Genomic DNA, 21879 nt, shown 5'->3' on the forward strand with positions numbered 1-21879 from the left:
AAATATTTGTATATTTTAAACCGATTATAATTAATAATGTTCATAAAAAGTTTCACTTAAAGATCAAGAAATCTAATATATGTATGTACATATGTGTTAAATTATATTATTCAGATTTAATAATCGAAAGTTAAATAAGGATTGTTCAACTTTTACTGAACTTAATACATTCCATATTAAGGTTTATATATATACATAAGCCTAATTTAGTTAGGAATTTGTTAAATCTTCATTTAAAGTAATACAAAATTTACTTAATGGGACTATGCCTTAATTCTGAGAAATTTTGTTCAAAACATGCCTGAACAAATGGCGGTATGGTTTTAAAAAAGTAAGACGATTTTCGTCACACAAGAGATATTGTTTGATATAGCAAAATAAAAATGAAAGTATAGCTTTTAACAATTTAAACTTGTTAGTTCCTAATGAAGGAATGTACTAATTTGGTTATAGAAAAATTGTCAAACTAAGCTATCTCTTTTTAGCTATATATTTAAACACTTTATCTGTTTTTTTATAATTTGTAGTTGTTTCAATAATATTCTACTTTTACAATATAAATGTGTCTTTTTGTGTTTACAAATAAAAAGGGTTTTCTATAACATGTTTTAGTTTTAATAGCCAGTATTTGGGCAACGTCACTTTGAGGCTGTAATTTTTTTGAAGTTTGACAATTAAAAACTACACCACTACTAAAAATGCAACGATTCACTCTACAAAACTAATTACAATTGCAAGGAATATTGAACGATATAACGAAAGTTTTGGAGACACATTATATTATTCAATGTCGCCTAACTGATTGGTGATAATATCATCATTGGTTTATTTACGTCGCTTGATCATCGTATATATTCTTGCTAACGGTTTATGCTCTAGAAAATTAGCCAGCTCCATTCCTCCCCTAAACATTTCAACTGCAATACTTACGAAAATGCTCATCAGTATGGCCTCGACCCCAACTTCAGTCGTACTGTCAAGTATAGAGATTCGTTCTTAAGCCGTACATCGTGAATATGAAGTGCCGTATAACACTTTATCTTTTTCCAGTCATTGCAATATTCAGGAGTTCAAAACCAATGTACACCGGCACTAAGCAATAATTTTTCTTAGATTTTTGTACCATTTCGGTCTTGACGTTAAACAAAAAATTACATAAGAATAACGTACCATATATGTTGTACCAAAATCAATATTCTTTTATAATCAAACTTGCACAAGAAGTTGATAGCCGGATTTTGTGGGAAACCTGCCTCGATTTCAATCGTATGTCATGAATTATTTATTTGGTACTTAGACCGTATCTTTTCTAGCCTTTGATTTTTACTTGACACCTGTAACTAATCAGAAAAATAATTAAACATATTTTGATAAACCTTAGAAAAACCTATGTAACTATGAAATATTTAAAAATAAACATCATTAAATAAAATTCAAATTTTGATATACTTTCGAAAACATTAAAAATCAACTTTCATAAAACCACACTTCACTTGTAATCCGATCTTAACAATATCAGCGCAAAGATTGTCACCACGAAACTACCTTAATTTTGAATATAACTAACAATTCTTTAGCGTTTTCCCTTTACCAATACTTCCTGTTGGCTTTCATAAGCCATCAAAATGCATCTGCGGTGGCGGTAGATGTCGCACGTTCAAATGACCCAAGAATATGATACAGTTAAGTCGTGTGCCATATGCAAAAAAAATGTAACATTCACCATATTCAATGTTAATGTGCTTGTTAAATGTTAAGACACAAATAGGATCTCTAGTCTAAATCTTAAGCTATATACAAATTACCGCTTAAATGTATGTTGAAATAGCCTCCTAACACCTTTCACTTGTTCGGCGATCCATCATAATCAAAGTCGTGCAAAAGACACACAAACACTGGTTTTGTGATGTGATTTGTCTCAAGTAATTAATGTCGAAAATTTAATTAATTGCTTTTACTCGTAGATACATTACATACTCGTATATCGCACACGATCTCCTTGAACTCAAACTTACTGTCGTTGTTGTTGGTTTTGTTTTTGTTGTAACATGGATTAAAACCGCAGAAGTAAAATTTGACATGGAGACCAAGTTAACTGCTATAAGCTGTACATCTAACCCAATAATACAAACTGCCATGTATACTCGTAGGTAGGGTATTGTACGAGTATATATTGTATACATATGTATGTATACAGTATGCGATTTTCTGTCACTTTTTAATATCGGATTTCCACTAATATGAACTTTGACCGCAAAATAAATATGAAGACGAACGTTAGTACTTTTTTGATTTCAAAGAATTACCATGGAGGACTCAAGTTGCTGCGGTTAATGTGAGAGTAAAATGAATGAGGTCTGGTTCAAACCTCAGATTTTATAAACCTACTTATTTGAATCAGAATATGTTTCGAGTACATAATGAAGACAAACGTAAAAATAATTAAATGCAAGCATTCGTATCCCGATCTTGTGCTCAGTGTTTCAGTTGTAAAAGAGTAAAAGAATATTCCGCGCTTAGTTGAATTTTTCAAGTTGAAGTCATTTTGTTAAATATGATTAACAAGTTACACTCGCTAATTATTCTATTCAGCAATAAGTAGTTTTATTCAGAATATCTATCGCTTTTAAAGCTGACATACGTTAAAAATACGCTATTAATAAGCATAGAAGGGTAATGGTTTGAAATTATAAAAATTTACAACAAAAACATTGAACATTTTGAAGTTACATTTCCTAAAACTGAAGCACTTTTGGACTTTCGTTAACACCCTTCTTATTTGGAAATAGGCAAACTGGTTAAAAAATTTAAGCTTTTTGGACAATTGAATAAAGTAAATAATATTAACAACTAAAAATACAGTTGTTTTTTGAGACTGAATGTACGGTTTGTGGGAAGTGACACTATCGAAATTTATGAAAATTTAAACAATTTCCTAAAAAAATATTTGAACACATTTAGCCTACTGATGAAATCATTATCATTTGTGAAGTTACTCGTTCCTGCTTTAAATGGTACCTTTTAAAATTATTCAAGCCATCTTCCAGAGTCAATTTTGAATATGTTTGAAGATTATTTAAAAACCGCCTTTGAAGATTTTTCTTCTGGAAGATCTCTTCTTTTTATCCTCCGTTTCTTATCCATTCTTTCTTTTCTTTTTAACGAGTCTCAGAAATGTTTGAAGTTCGCAGATCTATGTAAATATTCATACCTAACTCCATTTAATAAAAAAAAGTTCCAAACATTAAGTTACAAATTATTACTGCCCCATAGTGCAATTGTCTGCTATTCCTTAACATAAAAGTTCCAAATGTTAGTCAAATTAAGATTCATCAGGTGTTCGCAGTTGGCCATTCCAATAACATTCCAATTCTGTCATTTCCAAAATAGCCTGCAATTTGGAATGATGGTGCAAGAGTAGGACAAAGACCGTCAAAATTAGGTTAAATCCAAAATATTAAAATGTCTGACTGTTACCAAGTATTATTGTTACCAATTTTTGACAATTTAAATTTTAACGGTTTTTAGGTGCCACTTGGTTTTCATCATTGAACCTTTTTGTTTCTAGATTTAAAAAGTTGAAAATTTTGACTAACTTAAAATATTTCACTAACCAATACCGCTAGAGACTTGAGTTAAATTTTATATTATACTAGCTGACCCAACAAACGTTGTATTGTCATTTTAATAATTTCTAGAGAATATTTTGATAGAAAGAAATAACTTATTCCTAGTATGTAAGGATGTGTTATAAAGGGGAAGAGGTAAAGGGCACTGTAAACGATGACAAAATATTAAAATAACAAATCAACATACATTTTTTTAATTTATTAAAATTAATTCTTTACAATTATAAACATATCGCTAATTATGGCAATACTCCAAAAAAACAATATCAATCCCTTAATGCAACAGGGTGTATAATATTTTTTTGAGCACGCCAAGTATAATTGTCCGTGTTAAAAACATGAAGTGCTCAAATCCAAGCCGCAGACAGAAATTGTTTGGCCTTGAGACTTATTGATAGTCATTGCAAATGCAAATTTAATTCTAAATTGAAGGCGTTTGAATTGAATTGGCACATCTGTGGGATTCGCGCTAATAATATATTTTCACCTCGGAATTTGCCATTTAGAATAATAGCTTCGATAACATTTTTCATTAATTTTTTAATAACTAATAGCGTGTCGTTGCACAACCGTAATGTGTTCCAATTACGAAACAAAATTACCGGGATTCAACCTTCAGTTGTAAATTATCAATCGATTATCGATTTAATTCGTTGACATCCACTTTTTTGCTGCTGTATTTGGTCTTTCTTCCAGCCACTCATGATTTGTATATTGTCCGTGTACATCGGGAAATATATGGTCAATGAGAGCATCTTGTGAATCAATAATAATCTTGCAGAAGTCGACCGGTAATTTTATGCTTCCAGTTTCATCTGTAGTAACTTTTCCTTCACTTATATCAAACGATTGTTTCGAGAATGTTTCAGCTGATGGATCTTGAACTTTCAGTTGTACTTTTTCAACATTATGACACAGTGGCGATGATTTTAAGCAGGCGTTGATCTGAATTTACCTGCAAAGAGTGCCGTCAAATAATCTGTTGTTGTTTTTTATATCTTTCAATGTCCTGTTTAACACCTCAACCGAATGTTTGTGTGCCATAGTGCATTCATCCCAGATGATAATTTTACACTGTTTCAGCGCTGTGGCCATGGATGATTGTTTGTCTATATTGCACACCGCGTCTGGGTTGTTTTGAATATTTACTGTCAGTTTAAATAGTGATTGAGCTGTTCTGTCTCCATTTAATAAAGTTGCCGCAATGCCAGAAGATGCAACAGTCAATTCGATACCATTATTTGATTCTGTTTAAGAAAGAATTAAAGGAATGGTTTGCCAGTTCCACCTGGTGCATCAAAAAAAAAAGAATCCACCTCGTTCTGCCAAACCTGCGAGCAAGATGTGGTCATAAATGGTTTTTTGTTCTTCATTCAATCAATGCTTCATTTTACATAGCGTTACTGAATACTATCGTAACATCGTTGCACCGTGAACGATGTTGATGCAATTAAATAATAGCACTTAGGAATATAAAAAATAGATAAAAACCTATTCTCAGACCTACTGAATATGTACGCAAAATTTCATTGAAATTGGTTGAGCCGTTTCAGAGGAGTATGGCAACTAACACTGTGACAGGAGAATTTTATATATTAGATATTGTAACGTGATACCAAACCAGTTTATTTTTGAAAAAAAAATTCAATTAACGTTTTTTTAAACCAAAAAAATTCAAAAAAAAATGTCACCTCGAATATTTTACGAAAAAATAATATTTTAAAACATTACTAAAAGTTGGTAAAAATTGATTTTCGACTGTAATATCCTTTCGAATTTGAAATATTGGCTTCAAATTAATTTTATCTTATAAAAAAGATTGTTTTTAACATTCAATTAAAATTTTGAGAAAAATTATATCAATAGCTTTTTTTAGATAAAACAAGATCTTAAACAAAACATTAGTAAAAGATGGTAAAAATGTCTTTAAAAAAAATAAAAATATTGGCTTCAAACTAATTTAATTGCACAGAAAATATTGTTTTCGACATTCAGTAATTTTTTATAAAAATCCAACTGACGTTTATTCATAAAAACATAAAATATACAAAAAATAGTACGCATTATTTGGTAAAACTTGATGTTTGATTCTAAATATCTCGTAAACAATAGAAGATATTAACTTTAAATTTTTTCATTCATCTATTTTGTATTTTTTTCTATAAGAAATAAAAACTTTTAAGAAATGCTTCTTAAATTGGTAAAAATTGATTTTCTACTAAAAATCTCGTCAACAAAAATAGATTTTGAAATCAAACTATTGCAAAATATTGTTTATAATTTTTAAATCTTTAAGAATAACTCTTTTGACAGCTTTTTAACTAAAACACGAAAACCTACAAACTTTTAAGCAAGACAAACTGACAAACGGGATGAGAAGTTATCAATATGGGTCGCACCCAGCCTCTTTTTTTCAAATTTGTGGTTAGATCATATAATTTTACGACTTTTTGAAAAAAAAAAAAAACTTTAAAGAAAAGAAGTACATTACCAAGAACTGCAATACGACTTTTTGACTTATTCAAACATTTTGTACTCTTATATTATGTTGAATTCTGAGTACAATCTAAAAATGATCCCCCATATGTTTTGGATATACGTTAATAGTAAACATAAATTTGACGTATATAACGTTTCTTCAAGCCATCTTTTAGAGTCAATTTCAAAGATGTGCGCTGATTATTGTAAGACTGGTTTTGAAGAATTTTCTTCTCCAAGCAAAACTTCTCTTATTTCTCATAACACACAAGAATACATTCACCTTGAATCAATCAATTTTCCGATTTCTGAGAGTCCTTACGTGACCGTATTTTAAAGCTAAATGAATGTTTTAGTCCTGATTTTGATGGAGTACCATTATTTATGCTGAAAATGTGTGTCTTATCTTTTGTTTCTTCTTTTCAAGAATTTCTGAAATGTTCTAAGTTCTCAGATCTTTGGATATATTCATACCTAACTACCTAACAACCATAAACCTTACTATATAACTACATAATTATAAAAAGGTTCTACAAATTTAGTCACTAATTATTGTCATATAACGAATGCTTTTTCTGTGACATAATTTCATTTAATAGTTCTTCTGTATAGGTGAAAATCAATATCGGTTTGTGAAAAAAACCCACAGTTACTAATTAATTTCTCTACTTTTTGCTTGGCAGTAGAGACACGGCACTTTGACCGACTAGACTATGTAAGGTGATAATAACACAAGACATTAATGCAAGACAGAAGGACAGAAGAGAAATAAAGTCTTATGCTCTAGTGAAATAGTCAGGTGCATTCCTCCCATTAAACAGTTCAACCGTATAACTCGCGAGCCCAACTTCGGCCACACTGTCAAATACAGAGATTCATTCTTTAGCCGTACTACGCGAATGTAAAATGTCTTACCGCTTTCTGTCTTTCCTAGTCATTGCAATATTCAGGAAATCAAAACCAATGTGCATCGACATCTCCTTTTTAACCATCTCTCCTCTTCCTAGTGCTCACACTGTGCCTCTGCATAATAAGGGTAGTAATATCCCCTCGAATGTGTGCTCATTATAAAAATAAAAAAAAACAGGCAGAAAGAACACACGACAACAGCACGCGGTAGGTTTCGACGGTTCCCCATCTGTCTACTAACCACGCTCACTGATGCTTGATTTCGGTGATCTATGGGAACCGAAGCTTTATCAGTGATTAGGCCGTTGCCCCATGAAATTCTTCCTAACGAAATTATGCAAATTGGACTTAAGACCGTAAATCCACATCTCAAAGATAGGTATTATAGCGTCATATTCAAGAGTAACTCTTCCAATCAATTTAAAATTGATTCTGGTGTACCTCAAGAAAGTCACCTGGGCCCATTACTGTTTCTTTTATTTATTAATGATTTGCCTTCTGTTTTAAGTATTCTATATCGCTAATCTATGCATATGATATTAACATTTTCGAATTATTAACTCCTTTAAGGATTGTAAATTGCTACAAGAAAATCTAAATAAAATTTAAAAATGGTGCCGAAAAATCGTTTGATTTTAAATATTGAAAATTGTAAGACAGTATATTTTACACGCAAATGTAATAAAAAAAATTATGTCTATATGTTGAATTCGTCACATTTGAATAAAGAATCCAATTTTTCTGACCTTGGTGTTAAACTAGACTTGTAATAAGCGTTTACATATCACTATAATTATATTATAATAAAAGCTGCTTACAAAACACTTGATTTTGTCAAAAGAATTTCCCGAGAGTTCCGTGATAAATGTGTAATTAAAACTGTGTATGTTTTTTTTGTCAGGTCAATTCTTAAAAAAACTATGGGCCATATTCAACGTCGATTTTCAAAATTTTGGCTTTGTTTTTTCCCCTGACCTGATAGACTTTTATTTCCTTCTAGCTCTTCCTGGTCAGTATTTCCAATTTTGCTTTATAGCTGGTGTATTGAATGGAACGTTTCTTTGTCGGTTGAATATCAAACTGAGCAAGGCTTTAGCTTAAGAAGAAACATACTGCTTAGAGCTATTTTTAGCAGTTAATGACAGTCCAAAACCTGCTAGTTTTATATTTTAATAAAAAAATTTAACTTAATTTTTAAAATTTATTTTCTTCTTTTCGTGTTTTTGATTTTTCAAAATAAATCCAAAAGAAGTGAAGGACAGAGGGTTCGTAAGGTTTTATTCTGATAAAGATTAGACAGAAGATTGTTTGTCAACTAATTTAATTTTTAATAAATTAAAAAAAGTTCTGCTAAACATCCCAGTTCATTTTGCGTTACCTCATAGTGTTTTGCATGTTGAACACCTACGATGACAGCCACTGATTATTTAACGTGCTAACGTCCACTAATAAAAAGTTCGAAAATTGCTTTCAATACTCGAATTAAAGCCAAATTCTACTTGGGATGTTGTAAATTCTATTTATATACATTTTTAATGTACTAATTATGACTTAGATCCGAATTTACTTTGAAAATCATCTTCAGTAAAGCGGCTCGTTTTCACTTCCGTGGCTAAGTTAATAAGCAGAAAAGTCACATTTGAGACTTGACAAACCTATACATATCGCGTGATTCAAAACTATTACACTATTTTTTTTGGTCCACGTAAAAATTAGATCTTTGAAAATACCACAAAATCGATTACAGACCCACGATATTTTGAAGGGATCAAAGAAAAACAGCTGCGAAATACGCAAATGGAAAAAATATTCCTGCAATATCGTTCTCCATTGTTGTTTCCATACCTTCCTCAATTACAATGAAATAAACACCTATTGATTTCTCCTTAAAAGTTTTTTAGTTTATCTTATACAAGAAATTCTATTGGAAAAACATTTTAACTGCCAAAAACAACCACAACAAATAACTATTGAAAAATTGCATGTACTAATTTCATTCCATTTAAATGTAAGCTCTAAAGATGTGCGCGATATAATAATGATTTCTCCTTGTTTTTCTTTTCAGTACGGATTAAGGCAGCTGGATATTTCTCTTCTTTCTCAACTATGGACGTTAAATGATTCCATCCAAAATTTCCGAACAATGTTAGACGACGAAGAATGCTATTCACCATCTCCCGAACACTCACCCTACCCATCGCCCTACGACTCGGTATCTTCGGATGTCGAAGAAGATCTTTCACCCTCCATCCAAACCCAAATACATCAATGTCCAGAGCTGGTGGATTTCTCAAATCATCAAATTGCTCCGAAACATTCATCCTCCCTGCATTCATCTAATGCTAGTCTAACAACAGCAGCAGTAATAGCACCAAAAACAACACAACATCAATCAGAAAATCGAAGTGTATTACCAACGGCGATAACTTCACAACCAACATCTCGAATCTCAATTCCCCCTACACCTACACCCAGGAGCCCCCTCAAATCATCACCACCAGTTTCGATTCCAAGGCAAATAAATTCCAAATCATTGCCTCCACCTCCAGCACCGCCAATTACAAAGCCACCAGTGGAAAGGCTTTCACTAAGGCCTTCACAATCCTTTCCGGCAACCCGCAATGGCAACAAGTATCCTTCATCGGGAGTAGCTTCTCAATTGCAGATTCCAGCGCCAGTGCCAGTGCAAAGGATGCGAATTGCACCACCCCCACCACCAGTCCAACGACGAGCTCTGGTATCGCCGGGGAGGCCTTCTTGATGTTATCCTTCGGAATTCCTTGCATCTGTCAAATTGGCCATGTGCAAAGTATTTCATGACAACAACAACAACAACGATGAAGTTGTTGAGTAAATTTTTTCAAGAATTTATTAAATGCGGATCAAGGAAATTCCAAGGTTTTTTCATGCTGAAATAAAGCAAACGAAGTTAAAGCGAAGTATGCTTAAAAATATTATGTAAAAAAAAGAAAAAATTTAAACTTTAAAAAATGTTTAAATATTAAAAATAGTAAAAAGAATTATAATCAAAGCAATCATCAGAAAGAAGAAAATGAAAAATACGAAATGAATTTAAAAATTTAAGAAAAAGAAAACTTAATTTGTTTTCTTAATGCATGTTATATATTGTTATAAAATATTAATAAGCTTTTAAATGCAGCGATAAAACAATAATAATATAATTATTGTATTATTATAAAGAGCTGAATGCTTTTCATGCTTAATAAAAAAAATAAAATGACATCTTCTTTAGCCTTTTGCTCCTATTAAAAGCAATAAGACTTTAATGCTTCTTTTTATTAAGAGCAAAATTACTCAAATCTGTTGATTTATTTTAAGACTTAAGAAAATAATAAAATCTGCGAATATAAGTATAAAAAAAAGTATGATGTTTTAAAACTCAATTAAATTAAATTAAGTGAAGTAAGTTCATACGAGTGGTATTTTAAATTAAATCAGATGTCACTAAAAACCCTTTCGACTATCACAACTGTTCAAACTTTAAACGATCTTAGAGAACCTTGGTTCCCATCTGAGACGGTGAGAAAACCCTTTTAATTAAATTATTTTCGATGTATGTGTTGCATAAACATTTAAAACAATACTTTTTCTTCCAATTTTCAATTGGTAACAAAAACAGCTAAATTTTATTCATACAAAAGTTCCAATTGTTTGTCTAACTATGATTCATCAGGTATTCGCGGTCGGCCATGCCCAAAACATTTAAATTCTGTCATTTCCAAAATAGTCTGGAACATAGTCCGTCAAAATTAAGTTAAATCCAAAATATAAAAATGTCTGACTTTTACCAAGTATTACTGTTACGGAGTTGTTTTCAAAATATTAACCTCTCAAAACTTATGGAAATTAGTTAGAACAATTTTATTTCTTGAAGTAAATAAGGTTTTTCTATATACTGTTTGATAGTAGATTAATTTATTTGTATGTCTGGTCTAAACATTCGGATCTTAGATTGAAATGCGTTTGAGCATTCAAAGTTCAACAATTGACATTTGTTGATTTGGCTACATTTAGGGACTCAGAAAAGATCCCAGAACCAACTCCGCACTCCATCTTTGAGCCATCAGTAAAGATGGTTGTGTCGAAACCTATCGACACGATGTCATCCTCCCAATCTTCTTTCGATGGGAAAATAACCTTAAAACCCTTACTAAGGTTCAAAGTAGGAGTGCAGTAGTCAGTGTCTACCGAGATGATATCTGAGGGAATTAATTTCGTAGTGTTGCTGTGACCATAAGGTTTTGACAACCTAGCTATTTGATTTCTCAGCCTAATAGCGCTGCAGGAAACTATGTATTTAATAAAAAGGTCGATTGGTATAAGATCCAAAATAACGTTTAAGGCATCCGTTGGGCAAGTACGCATGACCCCTGTAGTGCCCACGCAAGCTGTTCTCTGATCCTTTTTTAGCTTATTATTATTATAAGCTTTGCTAAGAGCAGGCCACCACACAATCGAACCATATGTTAAGATTGGTCGTACTTCGGCTGTGTACGTCCATAAAATCATCTTCGACTGAAGTCCCCACTTTTTGCCGAAAGTTTTGCTGCAGGCGTAGAAGGCAACACAAGTTTAGGGTCGAGTATAACTCCCAAATATTTTGCACTGGAAGACAATGATAGGATTTGACCATTGAGTCCAGGTAGCGTGAAGGGCGGTACTTTAGTTTTGGTGGTAAAGAGCAACAGTTCAGTTTTACTTTGGTTAACTCTTAGTCCACAACTAGTGGCCCAGTTGCGAACTTTCTTCAAAGCTGACTCCGTGATTTTACTAATCACAGAGGTGTACTTTCCTGACACCAATAGCACCAAATCATCCACGTAGGCTACCGCCTTCACTCCACATCTCTCTAATTTAACGAGAATGGTACCCATGACCAGAAGCCATAGAAGAGGCGAAAGGACACCACCCTGGGGTGTTCCCCTACTCACGTGTTTTGTTGAAATTGTATTGCCTAGATAGGCTGGAATCTTCCTACCACTGAGCATGCAAATAATCCATTCTCGAATTAAGTCTTCTACACCGAACTAAACGAGCGATTCTTGTATGGATTCTGTAAGGACGTTGTTAAAAGCACCTTCTATGTCTAGGAAGGTGGCAAGAGTAAATACTTTATAATGGATTGTTTGTTCTACAGTACGCACTACCTCATGGAGGGCAGTCTCCGTAGATTTGCCCTTAAAATAAGCATGCTGAGAGCTTTCGAGAGGTCGTCCAACTAGGATTTCTCTAATATGGTAATCAAAAATGCGCTCCAAGGTTTTAAGCACAAAAGATGTTAAGCTTATTGGTGTGAAATCCTTCGCGGATTCGTGACCTTGCCTACTCACTTTCGGGATAAAACTACTTTGACCTGTCTCCACGACATGCGCACACATGTTTGAGAAGGGATATCCTTTGAACATCATGCAACTTTTGAAGCATAACTGGCAATATGCCATCCATGCCTGGGGATTTATATGGAGAAAAAGTATTGATGGCCAACAAAATATCTTCTCTGGTTATAACGGAATTGACTTGCTCCACATGAGCTACGTTTAGTTCTGTGGTTTCAAGCGATTCGGGGTTATCACCAGTAGCTCAAGAGATTCGGCTGGAGAGGATGTCCAGGTTCGGTTTTGATAGTGAATTTTGATTTTTTCTTTGTTCTGTGCAAAATGATCGCTACAGGCATAAATGTCATTTCGATCGGGTGTTGTGTTTATTGTGTTGAGTTTTCAATTTGCAAAGTTTTGTTTCTGCGAAAATGTAAGTATACCTATAACTATATTTAACAATAGTTATAAATTAATAAGAATGTTTGTTATATTTTTTTAAAAATATACTCTTTTGTTGAATCTAAGAGCTCAAATTAAATGAAAAGTGGGCACAGAACCAACTGCATTTTCTTAATATCTGCAGCGCTTATTTCAGTTATAGTACTTTGCCCATCGGTGCAGCTCAATCAGGCCGAATTTGTCGTTGATAACCACCACCTCCATAAAGATTTAGGGTTGCAGCCAGTTAAAGGATAGGTGAAATATGTGTTGATCTTATTTCTGATGGTAAATCGATCAACCACAAAACATACAAAAACTGTATTGTAAATAACTTATTTATAAGTATTCATAGAAAGTTTCATAGTTATATTGGGTTAGGAAGTTTAAAAATATTTGCTTTAATCCTTAAGTTGATTCTCAGCAATTGAACTTTTTTGTAGTCATTTCTCGTTCTGGTGCACTAATAGAAAATTTGCATTGAAGTACACATTACTGTTCACTTATTTTTATTTTATCTTTGATATCTTTTCACTTTTTTCAATAAATTCAAAATTTATATAGAAGAGCTGAAGTTCACACAAATTATCTTTCTTACAAAATATTAATCAAAATATATGAAAAAGACACCTAAATAGCTGTCACTGATGGAACCTGGACAGCCTCTCAAGCCGAATCTCTTGAGCTACTGATGAAGACGCACTTTCCGGGTTGCGAGAGTGATAACCCCGTATCGCTTGAAACCACAGAGCTAAACGTAGCTCATATGGAGCAAGTCAATTCTGTTATAACCAGAGAAAATATTTTGTGGGCCATCAATACTTTTTCTATATATAAATCCCCAGGCATGGATGGTATACTGCCAGTTATGCTTCAAAAGCTGCATGATGTTCAAAGGATGTCTCCTTCTCAAACATGTGCCCATGTCGTGGCGACAGGTCAGAGTAGTTTTTATCCCGAGAGTGGGTAGGCGAGGTCACGAATCCGCGAAGGATTTCAGACCAATAAGCTTAACATCTTTTGTGCTTAAAACCTTGGAGCGCATTTTTGATTACCATATTAGAGAAATCCTAGTTGGACGACCTCTCGACAGCTCTCAGCATGCTACCATGAGGTAGTGCGTACTGTAGAACAAACAATCCATTATAAAGAATTTACTCTTGCCACCTTCCTAGACATAGAAGGTGCTTTTAACAACGTCCTTACCGAATCTATAGAAAAATCGCTCGTTAAGTTTGGTGAAGAAGACTTCATTCGAGAATGGATTATTTCCATGCTCAGTGGTAGGAAGATTCGAGCCACTCTAGGCAATACAATCGCAAGAAAACACGTGAGTAGGGGAAAACCCCAGGGTGGTGTTCTTTCGCCTCTTCTATGGCTTCTGGTCATGGAAACAATTCTCGTTAAATTAGAGAGATATGGAGTGAAGGCGGTAGCTTATGCGGATGATTTGGTGATATTGGTGTCAGGAAAGTACACCTCTGTGATTAGTTAAATCACGGAGTCAGCTTTGAATAAAGTTAGCAACTGGGCCACGAGTTGTGGACTAGGAGTTAACTAAAGTAAAACTGAACTGTTGCTCTTTACCACTAAAACTAAAGTACCGCCCTTCACGCTACCTCGACTCAACGGTCAAATCCTATCATTGTCTTCCAGTGCAAAATATTTGGGAGTTATACTCTACCCTAAACTAAACTGGAAACTAAATATTGAAGTACGGGTTAAGAAGGCCTGTGTTGGCTTCTACGCCTGCAGCAAAACTTTCGGCAAAAAGTGGGGACTTCAGTCGAAGATGATTTTATGATCGTACACAGCCGTAGTACGCCCAATCTTAACATATGGTTCGATTGTGTGGTGGCCTGCTCTTAGCAAAGCCTATAACATTAATAAGCTAAAGAAGGTTCAGAGAACAGCTAACGTGGGCACCACAGGGGCCATGCGTACTTGCCCAACGGACGCCTTAAACGTTATTTTGGAGCTTCTACCAATCGACCTTTTTATTAAATACAAAGTTTCCTGCAGCGCTATTAGGCTGAGGGAATCAAATAGCTGGTTGTCAAAACCTTATGGTAACAGCAACACTACGAAATTAATTCCCTAAGATATTATCTCGGTAGACACTGACTACTGCACTCCTACTTTGAACCTTAGTAAGGGTTTTAAGGTTATTTTGCTATCGAAAGAAGATTGGGAGGATGACATCGTGTCGATAGGTTTCGACACAACCATCTTTACTGACGGCTTAAAGATGGAGTGCGGATTTGGTTCTGGGATCTTTTCTGAGTCCTTAAATGTAGCCAAATCCTTTAGGCTTTCTGAATTTGCTAGCCTTTTTCAGGCTGAACTGCTGGTAATAAGGGAGGCCTGTAAGATACTTAATCTTTACAGAAAGTCAGGCAGCTGTCAAAGCCATTAACTCGGCTATATCCTCATTTAAATTGGTCCAGCAATGTCGCGATTAGCTTGCGAACCTAAATATTAACCTCGGTGTCACTCTGATCTGGGTTCCGGGCCATATTGGTATCGTGGGAAATGAACGGGCTGACGAGCTAGCCAGGCAAGGATCGGCCCTTCACTTGCGGAAATGGTTAACATTCCTCTTGGTGCTATGAAGGGTAAAATCTTTTCTATCTACCAAACTGAATCAAACCGAAGGTGGAGCAATTTACCAAACTGCATTATATCTAGGAAGATATGGCCCACCTATAACAAAACCCGTACAAACGATCTTCTATGCAGGCCAAGGCAAGACATAGCCAGGATTGTTGCCTTTTGTACCAGACATTGGCCTATAGGAGTTCATGCAGAGAAGTTGGGTATCTCTTAGAACACCTTTTGCCGTAGCTGTAGTGACCAAAGAGAAAGTGAAACCATAGTCCATTTCCTCTGCAAATGTCCTGCTTTGGCAAACAACAGAATGAAATGCTTTGGAAAAGTATTCTTTCAAGAAATCGATGAGCTATCTGAGACAAAGATTAGAGACCTTTTTTCTTTTTTCTCAATGCGACAAAATGGCTCTTACATAATCGCTATGAAGCTTCTCTATCAATCTATCCCTTTCAATCAAAGGTCAAATGAGTTTTTGGTATCAAAACGGCGCACTACAGCGCTAATTGGATCTCAGGCTAGGTCGCCTTGAGATCGCAATTTCTACCTACCTACCTACCTAGCTGTCACTAACAGGCTTGTTATGTTTATTTATATTTATTTTGTTTGACGTTTCACATGTGAAGTATTTGTTGTTTTTTTGGCTACTAAAAGAAAAATTCTTTGTGCGGAAATAAAATTACTTTGTTTCTTTATGAGGTATTTTTGTATTTAAGAGCAGAATAGAAGGCAACGTTTCCTACGCTCAATTGTAAACTTCCTTGGTCAAAGAATTTTAAAACCGCTGATAGTTTTCAACAATCAACAAACACATTACGCTATTTCACAACTGTACTTTTAATGTATCCAAACCGACCAATATATTATTTTCCTGACGTCATTGTGTATTTTAAATTTTAATATTCAAAATTAAAATTTATTCCAACTGCCCCCTTAGTTATGCTACAGTTATTAATACGAAAATTAACTTCGAAACAGTACCTAACCTACATACCTATGTACATCCGTTTCCTTTTGTTATTCTCTTCGCCTGAAAATATGCACTAAAATTTTATAACGTCTTTTTTGAAAAGAATAGTCAATAGAAAGCTTTTTGTGTTTCTTTTTATGATGATGTCTTTTATAAAAGAAAAATTTAATTCTTTTGAGTGACTTAATGAACGATCTTTTAATTCGAATATCTTCGGTAAATCCATTTCAATTTTATAATGTAGGGAATAATCTTCGGCAAACGATTAAAAAACTTAATTCGATCTTATTCAAGGTACAGTTTTATTCGATAAAAGAGGCCAAATATTAGCCGAATTCTGTATTTACAGCTTCAAAAAATGTATGCATAACTTAACTTACGGGAAGATCATACGCTTAGAGTATTTAACATTTTTTGGAAAATTATTAATACATGCCGTTAGTACTAAAAAGTAACGAGTTTGCACAGGGACAAACACAGGGTGTAAAATGCCTACAAAGAATATCTTTAGAAAGGGTGGGAACTGCTAGGGATGCATATAAAGGATGTCCTACCAACATCTCCAAAGAAGAAGACGATGTATTCCTGAAATCATTGTAAGTTAAAAAACTTATGAGTTTTTTGTTTTGTTTCCTCTTCCTCATGGGACAAGTGTTATGATTCTTAAACAATTTCTGTCGATTTTTCAATCAGATTTGCAATCATATTCCATAATTTTATAAATTTGAAACGATTTTTTTGGCACTGCAATTATTTTAAACTTATTTTGCGTAATAAATAATGTTTTGTAAACTGATTCACTTATAACTTCAAAGGTAATTTTTGATTCTTCTTTATTGTTCTCTTATTTGAAGTCCATATCTCTACTGGTCCTTGAGATATGGGCGACGAAACGTGCGGAAGAACATACATATCCTCATACAGGCATCTCTATAAAAATCTACTGTACTTAGATTCTAGACACTTTTAAACGTCGAGAAATGTCAAAATTCTAATACGACAATAATTTGTTATTTGGTAATTTTGCTGAAGACCAATAAAAAAACACTGTGATCGTCAATAACTTATTAGTAATTGTACAAATAAATGCTTGTATCCCAGGGAATTGAAATACTTCAAGGTGATTCTCAAGAACCTTATAAATTAAAAAATTCAAAAGGATTAATTATTAATCTTCTCCAATTGTTTTAAATGCACATGTTCTGCATTTCACTTTTTGTGAATAGACTTTGCGAAAGTGAATTTGGGGGTTTCACAATTCGTATTGTGAATTGCATTTTCGAACATATGCAAATGCCCACATGCATGGGCTTAGATCGAATTTTCTTTCTGTGTACTCCCATACTGCTTTAAACAGGCCAGCTAAATTGGCACTAAGTGAAACCCAAGTGAGTGAGGATTCCGATCCCACAGAATTCTTTATTCAAGGGTATAACTTGGTGCCATTATTCTTTTCCCACCATGGTCTCGCCATATACATTAGGAATGATGTTGCTTATCAGTTTTTGCCAAAATATTGTCTATGCACCAATTCTTTTTTCAATTTTATGTGGTTTAAATTTTCCGTGAACAAGCAAATCATTCACTATTGCTTCCTTTATTGAAGCAAAAATCTAGACAGAGTATCAACTTCTCGTGAATTTGATGCTTTGTCTGATTCCATCCAAAGAATTGTTTCGTCCTATCCTCGCACTAAAATCGTTGTTACTAGCGATTTCAATCGACACGATTCTTCATGGCTTCAACATTCGGGCCAGTCAACACCAGAAGGAGTGTGTGCTGAGATCTTCGCTGAGTTAAACCACCTAACTCAGCTGGTCAACGAGCCCACTCGAATATCGGACGTGGTAGGTCGAGCAGAAAACACTCTTGACTTGTTTCTTACCTCTGACCCTGGTAAGTACATTATTAGTCTGACATCTGACCATTGTGTCATATCAGCAAATTTTTCGTGTAAAAACTCTCCAGTTAAAGAAAGAGCTCCTAAGAGAACCGTTTGGCAATACGAGAAAGCCAACTGGGACGGTCTCAATAATTACTTCAGGATCATCAACTGGTCACTATGCTTCCTCGATAGTGACGTTGACGCCAGCGCTGATATGATCACAAGTTTCATTCTCCTGGAAATGATAACTTTTATCCCTAATACGGTTAAAGGCATCAGACCTAAGGAAAACGCATGGTTCGATGAGAGCTGTAAAGAGGTTATTAGGGTTAAGAAGGTAAGTTTCCGTTGTTTTAAAGCCAATCCAACTGAAGAAAAGCGGAATAAGTTCAAGCAAGCCAGGAAGCCCTGCAACGCCCATATTCGACGGACCAAATTTTTACATGACCAACAACTACGGCAAAAAATACTGCAATGTCCCAAAGGCAGTAAAAATGTTTGGTCATTTGTAAAAAATATGAGGAATTCTTCCTCTTCCTCGGTTCCTACGCTCGTTGTGAAAGACACTCCATTTGTTAGCTCTTTAGAGAAAGCAAATCTCTTTGCTAGGCAGTTCGCCGCCAATTCAACTCTGCCAGTGAGTGTTATGACTCCGCCTGTACTTGAGCGAGTTAATGATTCTATGGGAAAATCTTTTTTCGCACTCGTACTGTAGCGAGAGTCCTAAAAGATCTTAACATACAGAAATCTGCTGGTCCGGATGGTATCCCCGCTATTGTTCTTCATCGCTGGCAAAACCACTGCGTACGCTTTTTTATCTGTCCTACTCCTTAGGTCTAGTTCCGAGCGGATAGAAAATCGCATTTGTCCAGCCTATTCCCAAAAAAGGCGAATCTTACGTCCCTTCTTTCCAAGGTCATGGAAACGCTGATTAATTATCAGCTCAAGAAATATCTTGAAGAATGGAAGCTTCTTAATGACCGACAGTATGGCTTTCGTAGCAATAGGTCCACTGGTGATCTCATGGTTCATCTCACCAAACAGTGGAACAAATATTTACATAGTTTTGGAGAAAGTAAGATTATTGCACTAGATATTTCAAAAGCATTTGATAGGGTTTGGCATCAGGCTCTCTTATCGAAAATGCGTGTTTTCGGTTTACATGAATCCCTCCTTCATTGGATTAGTAATTACCTTTCGAATCGTTCAATACAAGTTGTATTGGATGGATTCAAGTCTGAAAACCACAAAATAAATGCTGGTGTGCCCCAGGGCTCTGTTCTATCTCCAACACTCTTTCTCATTTTTATTAATGATTTCCTGTCTGCAACATCTAATCCAATACATTGTTTCGCTGACGATAGTAGGTACTCTTAGCTTTTCATATTCGTTTTCAGATTCACACTCTTCTTCTTCGGATGTGGAACTGCAACGACAAAATATGATAAGCTCATTAAATTCCGACCTAAACAGCATTGTACAATGGGAATTTAATGTTTCAAAAACGCAATGCTGTCTTGTATCGTTAAAGCGAAATATACCCCCCAGCCATTATCCATAAATGGCACTTGCATCGAGGAAACTGAACATCTCGACATTCTCGGTATGTGTATCACCAACCACCTTTTGTGGAACGATCACATACGCGATGTCGCAAAAAATGCCGCAAAATGTTTGGGTTTTCTAAGGCGATGCAAGAAGTTTTTCTCCCCCTCTGATCTGGCTGTTATTTACAAGACTTATATACGTCCAAAGCTTGAGTATAACTCCCGTATCTGGGCTGGTGCTCCTGCAACTTACTTAAGCCTCTTGGACAGTATTGAACGTAGAGCATTTAGACTGATTGGTGATATTACCATCATAAGATCATTTACGTCACTTGAACATCGTCGAAATGTTTCTTGTCTCACCCTCTTTTACCGTTATTTTAATGGTTTATGCTCTAGAGAAATAGCCAGCTGCATTCCTCTTCTTAAACATTTCAACCGTAATACTCGCGCTTCTAGGAATGCTCATCAATATACACTCGAGCCTTATTTCGGTCGTACTGTCAAGTACAGAGATTCGTTCTTTAGCCGTACTATGCGAATGTGGAATGCCTTGCCACACTCTGTCTTTCCCAGCTATTGCAATATTCAGGAATTCAAAACCAATGTGCACCGACATCTCCTTTCAAACACTCTCTCCCTTTCCTAGTGCTCACACTGTGTCTACATAATAAGGGTAATATATCCCTTTGAGTGTGCGCTTATTATAAAAAAAAAATGGATGTTCTGTATTTCGGTATGTTCCATTTTTTGAATGCATTCAAATCACATTTTTTTTCTGCGAATTAATCTTTGATAGCTTCCTTCTTCTAGGAATCGGAGGGTTGCAGCAAGTTTTTGAATTGAAGGAATCGATGATGCTATTGCATAAGGTTCTATTTCAATTAGAACATATAGAAAAACGTCTTTGCTTAATCTAAAATTACAATGAAAGCTTAAAAGAGGAAACAAAAATTAACTTTATATATCAGAACAATTCTACATAATTTTCACAGACCTACGTTGTGTCAGGTAAATCCAATTTATTTGATTTGTATCGCAAAATTCGTCTTCTTATTTTTTCTTTTGAATTCTGTTTCTTTTTTCAATTAAAATTGACAGTAATATTGAATTCATCTTCAAAACAGAAAATATTTTACTTCAGAAAGAAAATAAAAATGGATGATCCTTCAATTGTGACAGTTCGAATCAAATTTTGAAGTTTTCGAAATCGATCGAATTGAAGAACATGGAATGTCGTTTCACGTGAAATTAAAAAGTGATTTCAGTTCACTTTCGATCGAAACTCGAAACATGGGTGAAAATCTTACTTTTTTTGCAAAATGCTTCACATTTACGTTTAAATAAAACTATGAACTCTCTTATATAAAGTAAATATATCCTAACTTGAAAGTTTGATGGAAACGTATGGTGATTCTTTTTAAACTTGAAATTTTTACCAAAAAAAAATAGGCATGAAATGTTTAAAAGGAATTATTTTATTTATTTAACTAAGCTCTTTTAATCTTAGCGTCATTAATAAAGTTGACATTATAATAATACAAATAGGCTTTTCAAGATTAAAAGATTTAAGATATGATTCAAGTTGCAGGTGTATCTATTCATAAAATTAGTTCCGTCAGAATTTCTTACACAATAAACCGGGCTCAATTACTTCCTTACCATAAAAAAAAAAAACCTTGCCTTACCCTTTTCATTAGGTTTTATTTTTTGTGCTTTTTACTTAAGTGCTAAAGGTAATAAAGTTCCTATATAACGTATGGGAGTTACCATTTGTTGAACATAATTTTTGTTAAAATAAAGATCATATCTAAGTTGGACAAATTTGTTTTATTGTTAAAGTAAACAATAAATTTGTTACATTTTTATGTTTTCTTGGCATGTTTTATTGGAAAATTTTGCTTTGTTGCTTATTTATCGAATTTTCTTGGTTATATTTTAAAGGTACGAGAGCTTCTTTAAAGTAGTCAATTTCATGAAGTCTAAGTTTTGTGTTATATTGGTCTTATATCGAACTTAATATATTTTCTCGAAACCACAAATTAACCTCAGCTTCCAGTAGCTTTATCAGTAGTCA

At 34.2% G+C, this 21879-nt stretch overlaps 1 protein-coding gene across 1 annotated transcript in view; it reads left to right on the forward strand.

The window, feature by feature from the left end:
- LOC129954206 (rho GTPase-activating protein gacZ) overlaps window positions 1-9876 on the forward strand; it is a 112913-nt gene extending 103037 nt beyond the window's left edge. The window contains exon 3 of the mRNA XM_056067952.1: window positions 9082-9876. Coding sequence (XP_055923927.1) covers window positions 9082-9777 — 696 coding nt within the window. The 3' untranslated portion in view covers window positions 9778-9876. The remainder of the gene's footprint in view (window positions 1-9081) is intronic.
- Window positions 9877-21879: the final 12003 nt, after the last annotated feature.

Source organism: Eupeodes corollae, chromosome 1, assembly GCF_945859685.1.
Source record: "Eupeodes corollae chromosome 1, idEupCoro1.1, whole genome shotgun sequence".
In the NCBI taxonomy this organism is placed as follows: Eukaryota; Metazoa; Arthropoda; class Insecta; order Diptera; family Syrphidae; genus Eupeodes; species Eupeodes corollae.